Source organism: Electrophorus electricus, chromosome 13, assembly GCF_041902795.1.
Source record: "Electrophorus electricus isolate QZ-2024a chromosome 13, ASM4190279v1, whole genome shotgun sequence".
Lineage (NCBI taxonomy): Eukaryota > Metazoa > Chordata > Actinopteri > Gymnotiformes > Gymnotidae > Electrophorus > Electrophorus electricus.
The window spans coordinates 10,433,132-10,445,695 of NC_137509.1; the positions used below are offsets into that span (position 1 = coordinate 10,433,132).

The 12,564-nt window shown below is 39.3% G+C and overlaps 1 protein-coding gene across 1 annotated transcript in view; it reads right to left on the reverse strand.

Moving 5' to 3' along the window:
* rbpjb (recombination signal binding protein for immunoglobulin kappa J region b) overlaps nucleotides 1–5,492 on the reverse strand; it is a 37,397-nt gene extending 31,905 nt beyond the window's left edge. The window contains exon 1 of the mRNA XM_035519694.2: nucleotides 5,342–5,492. Coding sequence (XP_035375587.1) covers nucleotides 5,342–5,361 — 20 coding nt within the window. The 5' untranslated portion in view covers nucleotides 5,362–5,492. The remainder of the gene's footprint in view (nucleotides 1–5,341) is intronic.
* Nucleotides 5,493–12,564: the final 7,072 nt, after the last annotated feature.

Consider the following 12,564-nt stretch of genomic DNA (forward strand, 5'->3'; position numbering starts at 1 on the left):
GGCATTTAAGTTATCATTACTGTACACCTAAATTGTGGTTGGCTTTGTTTGAAACAAGGAGACAGCCATGGTAATGCAGGTTTTAGACACATATCTCATCAACAATGGTTTAAGCAACCAACATACATCAGCTAAATTCTAACCATGCTAGTTCTGCTCTCTCAACTTCTCCCCTAGACATACACCAGAACAGGATACTTAAAACTGGTGCAACAAAGAAAACAGTAGTAGAGGTTTTAAAAATTAGTCTGAACAAATGTCTATTTTAACCATATGAACAAGTTCACTCTTTCAACCTCTTCCTTAATCCAATTCTGTCAGTAGCCAAAGCATTTAAAATTAAGTTCTTTATGCGAGACCCAGCCAAGCTTCCTTACTCTAACCTCCTGCTCACACCCTCAGGTACATCTTTTAGTGTAATGGCCCCTTTGGAACTCCTTTCCATTCTCTTCACCACTGTTCTTCCCTTTCTGAGGCCAAACATCAAACCTTTTGTCTTCCTACACTTTCAATCTGCATCATCTGTACTTCCAGTTGATAAAAACTTTACGCTTCTTCTAATTCATGTTCCCATCGGGTCTACCTACTCAGTACCTATTTGTTTGTTATTTTGATGCCTACAAGGCCAAATATACAAAATGTAATTGGCCATTCTGCAAATTTCAACTGAAAAGTTAGAAGATTTGTATGGCATAATAATAGCCCGACAAGATCTGCCACTACAGCTTTTCTCTTTCCTGTTCTTATGCATATTGCAGCAATTCATAGTGTCACAGTGAGAAACTAAATGTCATTGCTTCCAGTTACTAGGCAAACTCGTATAAACAGCTACACAAAAGAAAAATCCTCCACCCCTCTGAGTATACCCTGTCAGTCACAGTCAGTCCACAACACATAGACCTTTGTCTGCAGCCAAAACAAACAACTTATCAACACAGGACTGTTTTTCTGTGCTAGAGAACAGGCATTCTGATAGTTCATATTCCAGGTTAAAAAAAAGTTTAAAAGAATAAAATATATTAATTAATGGAAATAATAATAACAATAATAAGATCAAAACCATTTATTAGGATATTATTTCATAGTGAGGTGATATTTAGTTCTACATTCCTATCTTTTCAGTACAAAATTCATAAATACATCCACTCTTTTTAGACAACCGACAAGATAAAGAAATTAATCACTTAAATTAAGTACAAAGTATTTTTTTACTTGATAATTGCAAACAGAGTTAAAGTTAGTGAAAGTGATGAAGAATCAGGCAGTGGTATTCACATCATGTTTTCTGAATGAAACATGCTTGAGGTTAGACAAAAAAAACAGAACTGCTGACACTGAAGAGAGAAAAGTTCCTTTGACTGTTCTGTAATCGTAACCGACGGACTGGGGCGAGTATGAGGAAACTATGATATATAAGTGCACTGCAAACAGTGCTCTGCTCACAAGCTTTTTTTCCCCCTTCTCACACATAAACCAAGCCAAGGAAAACACAATGGAAGAATTGGGATTTCTGTCCATTCCACTGTTTCATGAAACTGCACTCCCCTTTCTATCCTAATTCCACATTTTGGCTCAAACTGATAATGACGCTCCGATTACCTGTCCTCTCTCCCTGATAAAGCTAAAACCACTCATAGCATTACCAAGCTCACACAAGCAAATGATGTGTCTCACTTTTTCATAAGGTACTGCAGCCTACATTTAGCAAAAGAACAACCCACTTCAGATAGAGGATAGTCAATCACTAAGTCAAGTAACGAATCAATCAAATTGGAGCAGTAATTTCAAACAGTTTTTAACATTTCCACAGAAATCCAAATTGTCAGTATAATCTTGTACCACCTCTAAAACCAATACACCCCCCTAAATGTATGCTCAGGCACATTTCATACAGATACAACTTAGAAGTTAAAAAGGACCACATTTTATTCTGGGTGACAAGTGGACTACCAGCCAAGCTAAATCGCAAAGAAAACTGCCATTTTGTTCTGCAGGTTTCTTACGTGACTGAAACAATGCAGCTGGAAAAAAAAACAAATAAGCATTCTCACCCCACAAAATCAACATATTTTAAACCACGTATAACTTCAATTACAGCTCATGAAACTTTCAGCCTTATTACAAGCGGCAAGGTTATTTTTTACTTCCTTCTTACTTGATCTCTTAAGATAGCAGCCACTTTGTCACACTTCAGAATTAGTTGGTTTCATAAGAACCACAAAGAAATGTGCTGTGGTAAGATTCAGGGGGACCCTATACATGTATCCTTTAATGGCTAACTAATTAAATGCTTAAATGAAAATAAAATTGGGAGTGGGGTGATTAAATACATAAAGATTCATTGTATATCAGAACAAATCTCTTTAAGCTCAGCAACTTCTCCTCTTTAGTCTGCTCATTCACTATTTCTGTTCTTCTCCATGTCTGTCTCTCACTCTCACCGTCTCAGACCTTTACCTTAATAATGGGCATTAAGGAAAGGTAGAGGGCTTGTGGGAATAGTTCTCCTTTAACACATCTCACCTCTCTTTTGCTAGGACAGGCTCCAGCCATAAAGATACACACCCACACACCCACACACCCGCACACGCGCGCACACACACACACACACACACACACACACACACACACACACACACACACACACACACACACACACACACACACACTCTTTACTGTCCCTTGCAGGCAGCTTTTATAGTGCCATTTTATAGGACAGAAGGGGCTAAACTTTTCTTCTTCTGGCGAACAGCACACATTCCAGGAAAACTGAAGAAAAGAAAATTAAAATGTAAAAAAGAAAGAAGAAGAAAAGAAGAGAAAAAAAACTATGGTGCGGTAAATCAAATCCTGTTCCCTGGGGGCATATCATGTTGGAACAGGTGATTAATTCTTTCATCATTCCAAGTGAAGCAGATTACTGCCCAAACAGCAAGAGTTTCTGAGTGCTGGTTACACCTTCTGCCCTAAAACACAATTTTCCAAGATTATAACAAATGACAGGAATTGTTTGTGTTTTATTTCAGCAAAAAGGGAAACCATTCTGTGGTGTGTTCCAAGATTTGTATACATTTTTTAGAACATTTAAAAAATGACAACTGCTAATATTGAATTGTCTTATACTAACAAGGTGCAATCTACACATTTCTCTGTTTGTTTTTCTATGACAGAAATATTGTGCTTGTTTCACTGAAATAAAATGTATTTCTATCAGATATTCAAAGAGAAGAAAATAAAATATAGTAAAACAATAAAATTGAACACTGAAATTATACACAAATCTTATTCATGAACAAGAATACAACATGGTCTATGTAATGACTCTACAATTATTTCTTAGACTTTCAATCATGCAATCAAATATGATACAACAAATGATAGAGCCATCAGTTTTATCATATACCCAAAACCCAAACATAACAGGATAACGGTGAAAGTGCACTTTTAGCAATCTGACATTCAGACTATATATTTCCATTCAGTTTCCTTGTTTTCTCTTCTGCCATTGATATTACACGGTTGTTAGTGAACTGGTGTATATTAATCCGAACTGGCATGTGCCACAAACAAACTGGATGGGCGTATCAAAAATTGGGTCTCGATTATACACCCCTTGTCTTCCAGTGAGCATTCTTAGCTAGTCCCACAGCTGGGAGTACGCACTCCCACTAAGGCCCATGAACTCAACTGCAAAAAAGAACAGAGCAGCCTTCCACTCAATATCTCCAGCCGCTGACGCAGCAATGCCATCGCTCATGCTAATGAAGCCTCCTTATGTCACTATAATTATATTTATGTTTTTCTCCTCTGCAAAAATCACTAACTGATGCCATCTCCCTTCATCCCTCCTTCCAGATGGACAAAATCAGATAGACAGGTGGCTATTCAGCCAGTGGCTAGCTTCGCTGAAGACTCAGAGGGAGTTCAGGTCTGCTGGAAAGCCCCCAAATGAGCACGCACCGCCAGCCCCCCCCCCCTACCCTGTCTATCACCTACTGGCGTGAAAGCTTGCGAATGGTAATAAAGGCACTCTTTTTATGAACACAGAGGGGAAACTTCGAATAATTGTAAACTAAATAACTATATTCTGAAGGGGAGTTAACTGTATACAACTAAAGTATCACTGCAATAATAGATTATTGATCAATTATAACAATTGATATACTGCTGTATGCAGTAATCTATATTTAATTTGGGCTGGTAAATTATTAGTTACCACTCTAACTTTTCTAAGCAACCGGTGCGAAGGGACACCAAAAAATATGCAAAATGGGTGCCTGTGAGCGCAACTGGAACTAGAGTGGGGGAAGAAAAATCCTCTTGGAAGGACTGGCTGTATTCATCATAGTGTCCAATAGACAGACGTCTGATGTTGGATCTCTTGTAATCGGTACCTGCCAACAACCATGGGGGCTTGCAACATTTTCTACATATTGTTCAGATTTGTCTATAAGTGACATATTTCGCTACTGTAACAGAAAGGGAGGCAAGACACACTCGCTACGGAACAGCGTTAACGGTAGCGCTGTAAATCGTAGATTGTAAGCGTTTAAATTTCAGGCTACTTCAAGTCGGGGAGCTTTAATATCCTCATTTGCACTCGACATCAAATAATCATTTGTCTGCAATGCGAGGTCGATGGGAAAGCCAGTGGGGCTATTCGGTAAACGACGTTTAACACACACGTCAAATAATGTTTCTTCTCACGTCTGTATTACAGTACTCATTGACATGGAATATCATAGGTAGCTAATCTAACATGAGCGGACACAGACCACAATGCAGACATCCAAAGCAAAGCGATTGTAATTCAGCCAGCCGGTGGAGACGAGGCTCTCCGAAACAAAGCAATTGTACCTAAGCTTGAACCATAAATTTCATTTCAACATCAGGTTACGCGCATGTGTGCAGTGAATGTATTAAAATTATATTGAACTGCTTTATCGTGGCTTGTCTTTACATCTACATTTTAATAATATCGTATTGCTAGATTTTAATTGCATCGAAAAGCTACACAAAAACGGTCTTTAGTAGCTAACTGTTAGCTGGCTAGCCCTCAGATCGCATGCAGGCGTAGCCTTGTGCGCTGGGTTCAATGCACAGACCCATAACACAGCGCAGGGTAGCAACAGTCACTACAGAAGAGCTGCTCAAAGGGGGAAAAACACAAACACACACAGTGCACAAAAATAAACATGCATAGCCACGGAAAAGAAGCAGCAAACAACCGAAACGGGAATCATGTCTGTGGGCTGAAATTCGAGAGATCATTTCAGCAAGAGTAGCTTCTTATAAAATGTTTGACTCCAACACCGCCACCAGTTCTGAATCTCAGACTTACCCTGTCACAACAGGCGCCATCTTCCACAAACTCTCACCAAAACTCCAACACTCGCGAGATCCTTTTCCCCCAGACCAAGTAGCCGCCGAGACAACACAAGCCGACTGGAGATGAAGGGACGAGGGAGAAAGAGAGAAAGGGGGCGGGTGACGAGGACAGGAGAAGGGGGGGGGGCAGGGAGAGTGAGAGAAAAGGGCAGACGCCACAACAACAGGCGTGGGAAACTTCTCACATCTCGCGAGAGTAAGAAAACTCTCACAATAGAACAGTGTAGAACTGGGCTCGTACCATCGCGAGAGGGGCGTTGAGCGCAGGGGATGGTGGTGTACGCGGCTGAAACAGTCAGCTATTCCCACGCAGACTTCGCGCTTTGGCACAAGCAGCATTGTAGTTATCAAGAAGAGCACCGAAATAACTCAGACTCTCGTTTGATAATCTTTTTTCTTTTTTCTTTTTTTTACCTAAATGTGTTAAGAGTGCGATAGATTAAAGTAGACAGCCTTTGGACAGGCTGCACAATTTACATGACAATCTGGAATAAGCCTATTATTTTAAATTCTGTAGGCCAGCTCCGAACCACTTCAATCCTAATATTTACCTGTTGTTAAAAGCAGTGACCATCTAAAAAAAAAAACATAATTCTGAGAGAAAGACTAATCGTAAATGGTTAACGTCTGAAATTAGTCATGAACCGCAATAAAACTATTTGCATCACAAGTCGATTTTTTAAAAACACGCTAGCCGCAGTGGTGTAGTCACCCAGTTCTCTAATATACTTTGCAAGATGTCATGCCAACCGGATTCAGTACATTTAGAATTCTGCTCCCGACATCCCCAGCTCACGTCTCCAGTGCGGAACTGCGTTATGCATTTTTTATTACCGTTCTATAAGTCTGTCAGAGCGAGGGAGGGAGAAATGAAGGCAAGGGGAAGATGAGAGAGATAGATGGAGCGATAGAAAGTAAAAGTGAGTGGTATGGGAACTGACAGAGTGTAACAGAGACACCAAGACTCTGAGTCTGAAAGAAGAGAACCTCGACCCTTCAAGACAATTTTCCACAATTTTTTTCCTTCTGTTTTTTTACGATTTAGGAAGCCCTCCAGTTACTTGTAGTTTTATAGGAAGCATAAAATTTCCCAAATCCTTTGCAGATGAAACCAGTAAAAAACTACGAGTACACATGCTATAGGGCCCCCAAAAAGCATTGCAACCACAGGAGCCTTTCCGTATGTCTATTTTTGAAACAGTCTTTTAAAGTTTGACTATTGTATTTAATCTTTGATCCCAGACTGTTGTAAAAATAATAACTTTTGTAAAGCTAATTACAGGTATGGTTTAAAGTTTCTTTCTAAATTCCTTTTAAACTATTTTGTTTTTCTACATGCACCATTTGGTTCTTTATGACTATTAAGCATGCTTGCAAGTGTATTGTTGCAAGGGTAATGTTGGAAATGTAGCTAAACGGTCACCTCCGTAACAAGTATCACTGATAATGCCATAAAATATACACGTATATGTCAGAACCACAGCCTTTTAGTATTGCAGAATGCACTGCTTGTCCATTTGGTACTATGTCCTCTATGTCCTCTAATCCTTCTTTCTCCTTATTATGTTCTTTGTTAAAATTATTATTTTTAATGGAAAAGACCCATCTAAGGGGTTAAATAAAGGAATAGTCTACTACTCCTGCCAATTCAAACAATCACGACTAAAATCCACGAGTGTGCCCCTTGTAAATCCATTGCCGCTGACTGTTTCTGTGTTTGGCCAAGAGAAAGTCTGGGCTCCATTCACCAATTCTGATCCAGCACCCAACCAGATGTGATTTTGTCATTCTGACCCACAAATGTGGGCGGTAGGCTAGTAGCATGTAGCTTATGATACGCTGACTGCCAGCCTTGGCTTTTTTAAAAGGCTGTTTGTGTCATTTATTACGTATTTGTCCTAATGGAAAGGCAATCAAAATGAAGGAAAGTGATGTGGTGAAAACTGAGCTATCACAAAAAATAAAGTAGAGTAATGTAGAAAGAAACTGAAACATTTGTCCTTAAAGAGGGAGGAAGTTCTCATTAGCAAGCCGTGGAGGTTTAAAATGATTTTGTGTGAAGGATGATATAAATCGTTTATAAGTAGATATTTTTATCTGCACTAAATGTGTGATGCTCTCTGAGGGCGTTCACCCAGTACATATACAGAAAGTATTTTTTTGGAAGTACTGCTATCTGCTAAGAGTTACTATGTTTATGTGAAAGGAATTTTTTAGGTTTTGACAGAACAATTGTACAGTCAATTCACAATGACATGCACAGACTCATCTTATGCTCTAAGATCAGATGATACTTTTATATATGTGAATCATTGCCTCCAGACATAATAGGCCACTGACATTTTGCTGTGTTGGAGTTTCAGACAGTTGAACTATCTGTGTGTCCTTTTGTGTGTGTGTGTGTGATTCAGGGGGAAGCCCAAAGGATTAGAGGGCAGACAGTTTGACTAATGTTGAGGATGTGCAGTCCAAAGGAAGGATGATCAGCTTCAAAAAGGCTGGGCGCCACTGGGTCCCCATAACAATGACATTTCTCTTTCTGATGTTAGCTCTACAATAGTAGGTCACCATTATCATGGCACTGTTTCTCAAGATAAGAAATGTTATTAGTTATCTGTATAAAAAGTAGTGAACACATCACATCACACATTTTTGTTACAAAATATGCCCATCTATTCAAAATGCAAAACCTACAGTATAAAGCAGTAAATCAATCAAATAAAAAATAATGAGCTTAATTTGATAAGGTCCAAAGTAATTGGTTTCTCATCTGTCCGCTGTTTAGAGAGAATTAAATGCACTATACTCTATGTAGAAAGTTTGTTTCGGAGACAGTAGACTGTTTTTTCTATGTGGAAAACAGTTGACCTTCTTTGTGAACTTGTATTATTCTGCACTCTCCTCTCTCTCACACACACACTCACACACACACAAGTGCAGCAAATCAAAAAGTTTAATCCTAGCCTTGGGCAGCTACCCCAATACAAAAACCAGTAGTTTAAATGTGGAGCCAAACATGAGTTCCAGGCCAGTTTACCATGGTTGCCAACATTCTTAAGCCTATGAGACACTATCTAATAAAACCATGTCTTTATCATCTGCACATAATTACAATGTTAATGTACACCTTACTTTAACCACATAATAATACCGGAATATGCTATATGACATTACTGATACAGGATAAATTGCTTGAGAGAAGGCCTTTCCGCTGTGTATCATAAAATAAAACAATACTTCTACTCTCTTACACAGGCAAAAAGTTTATTTTCACTTCTTTAAAGTGCATTTTGATTCACTTTATAAAAGACTTACAATACTGTCACAGTAGGTCATGACATTTTAATGCTGCAATTTGAACTTTGAAGTGCCTTGTGCATGTAACTACAGTAAAGTTCACAGTAGTTACATTGGCATACATCCATAAACATACTAAATCTGTATAGTGAATACATCTGTAAAAATGCACAATGAAATATACACTGATGTGCTAAACATCAGTTAGATAGCAGATAGCAGTTTTTAAATTGATTATGAAATGGTGTTACCTAAGTGGATGGCTCACCCATAGCTGTATAAGTTGTGAGGTGTTATCTTGTGAGTGAGGCTGAACACTAGCCAGCATGTCCACGGCATGATGACATCTCTTATTAGAATCGAATGAAGCATGATTGTGACTCTGGCAGAAATCACATCCACATTCAATGCAGGAGGCCCCACACACATATCCCACAGGTCAGTGCAGCATTCTTTAACTTCCATGGGATATGGGAGCAGAAGACCTTCCAGAATGCCTCTGTTAACACCAGGACAACAGAAACAACACCCTACCTGGGCTTGTGAGGTTGCTTATTGGACCTTAGATGACTGCCAACATGGCGTGGTTCGATGAGTCATGGTACCAATTGCTTCCTTGGTAGGGTTTGTGTGTGGCATAGCCCCCTGAAGCCATGGACCCCAGCTGGCAATAAGGCACTGTGCAGGCTGGTGGAGGTTCCACTGGGGAGTGTTCTCAAGGCATGGGTTGGGTCCACTGGTAAACCTAAACACCTCACTGACTGGTGACCATTTCACTGCTTTTGCAGCCCTTCATTGCCTTCACGTACCCCCACAATGATGGGCATATTCCAGCAGGATAATCCACCATGTCATCGGGCCCAAGTTGTAAACTTCAGTCTGTTCACAAATTCATGCATAGATGTGGGGTAGGCAAAATAAGGCAAGCTGCATCTGCACATTTGTAGGCCTCCCTGTCTATAGAAGCCCCTGTACCACTATTCCTGACACCTGCTGCATCCAGTGAGTTGCCACACTCCTGAAAAAAAAAAAAACAGGCATTCACCAAGGCTACTTCTTTTACATAGTGGTAGAAACGGTCATACGACTTCACACTACATGGCCATATTCATTGGATGTGCAGTTGACAGGAGTGTGGGAATTGGGTATTGGGAATATCCAATCCCCACACTCCTGTCAAGACGCTACACTAGTGTAAACATCTTACAGATAGGAATAGTTACTTTTGGCATCAGTGAGAACAAAGTTCTTCATAACAAACCTCTGATGATTTGTTGCAAGATACTGCCTAAAAGTGCTTCCATAATAAGATCATGGATTCGTTTATTTAAAAATTTGCTGAGAATAGTAGCCTCTCACTTTGAAAAACGATTCGTAATTCGTAGTCACCGCTTTCCATTCTCAGCGTGTTATCATTGAAATGCCAGCAGGAGTTTATTATATCTGATAATGATTGCAGGACATAACATGAGGAAAATCCGGTGTCCATGTCAAGGACTGGGTGTTTGAACACCCATAATCTGCTATTTACCTTCAAATAAACACCAACGAAGATTAACTTTCACTTAACAGGTATAAAGTCATATGAAACAAATACTGTATCCAACAAAAAAAAAACAAATTGCGTGTCAATAAATTCCGCTTTTAGCAATCAAATTGCGTCGAGTACGTTAATGAAAGGAAAGTAAGATGTGAACCACACCAGAACAATCTCCCAAATCTCCCAGATCTCCAAATATTTTTGGAACATAAACATTGTAAGCGGACATATAATAAAAAAAATAAAGACAAGAAAAATGTAGGATATGGGCCCTTCAAACTACATTTGATGCTGATACTTCTGCAGTGTCAGCAGTTATGAGAACTGATCACTTGATAAGTGATAAGATAAAATAAAAATAAAAATAAATGATAAGATAAAATAAAAGAAGAAACAAAAAAGGAGTAAATCATCCTTGTTAAGCAGTAATGTAATCTTGCTAGAAATCAACATATTTTTTAAATGTACCAGTAATCATATTACTGCCTTTTTTCTGTAACTGTAACAGAAAACAGTTATCTTTTTTGTACCCTGATTACATAACACTATTACATGTATTCCTTTACTACCTAACCCTGCTGTTATATAGAGCACTGGAATACATCAGAAACCAATCACCAAGCCAGGTGAGATTTTTTGCTTTTACAAGGTTCAGGTTTTCATCTAGTACTGACTATGTGCTAGAACAGTCCAAGTACTTATAAAAGCTGTACTGAATAAGCACTGGCGATCTACTACTTGCCTAGGCAGATGCACTGTTTCATGAAGCAAATGCACCACCTTCATCTCAATAACCTGCATGGAATCCATCTGCTTGGTTGTCCACATCCTTTGTGAACTGGACAAGCAAATCTGGGAACTGGCAATCTTGCAAAAAACAGAATCACCTAAGAAACAGCACTCATAAAACTTATATACATGCAGCCATCTCTTTGGCCTTGCCTTCTTGCCAAGGCCCATACCAACCCTTCTCTGTAAACGCCAGAAAGCATCTGTATATTAGCAGCCACAAGAATATTGTACAGTCATGTTCAGTCTGCGCACAGATTAAAGTGCCACATCATCCTGGGATCACCACCCATAATAAAGCGTACTTGATGCAGCCTGCTCCAACATTTCTCAAAAGCCTCTGCTGACTGATCCCTGTGGCTGGTCTTCCGGCTGCCTTAAAAACAGCCTAGACCCTATTCCATCAAATCATTGATAGAGGACACCATCTCTGATTGAGCACCCCAGTTCACATCAGATCTGTGCAGGAGATTTATGGATAGTTGGGTGCCAGCCTGAGCTTCACTCTGGACCTTACCAGGCTGACAGTCAGACTGGTCAGAGTGTGGCTAGGCCACACCAGTGTCATCATACTCCAGACACTTGCCATTAAAGTGTGTTCTAGGTTACCAGTCTCCAGTTTTCTCCTAAGATCCAAGCCAGCACAAGTAGTGAATATGTGTTTTTGAAGCGGCAAACAAACGTCAGCTTCCAATCACCACCATTTCTAAAAGGAAACAAGAGGCAGAAGTACCAGGTACATCAGAGTGGAGCTGAAGCAAGAGGGGTTTTGACCAGTATTGTAAGCATACTACACTCTATCCAGTAAATATTGGAAAGTATTGCTATTATGTCTGTGAATGTAACTCATTGCATTGTTCCAAGTTAATGGTTTCCTTGGTTTTCTTGAACTTTTGCACATTTTTGTTCTACTCATTTTTGATTGTTCACTGTTCACAACCTCTTTGTGCATTTGTGTTCTGCATCTGACTCTGCAATGTTCCATTCTGTGCTCCTGGTAGGGAACACACTCTGAACATGAAGCAAAGCCTGTTTCAGTGACAGAGGAAGATATGTAGCCCTTTTGCTTCCTGTTCTTGACACTCTTTTCTGAGGAATGGTGTGTCTGACTCACACTTCCTTCCACTTGTGGTCTGACTTAACATCCAGTCATGTTATTATGACATGACAACTCTGCTAAAAAAAAAAAAAAAAAAAAAAAAAAAAGAGAGAGAGAGAGAAAAATGAAAAAATCATAGAGCATCATAAAGTTAGTGCTGGTTCATGCTGGTCACTGTTAATTTGCATTGTTGAAACAGAGCTACCAGCAAAGTCTGTTATATTAGTTGGTCATTAGAATCAGAATCTGGTTTATTGGCCAAGTGTGCTGCCACACACAAGGAATTTGGTTCTGACTGTTTGTTAACTCTCAATAAATACATGCAACATACATACAATCCATAATATACAGATAATGTACAGGACAACATTACACAAAAAGTGTTAACATCAGTAGTGACTATATATGGGAGTGAAGGAATTAATTATATAATGCATTATTGTAGGGGAGT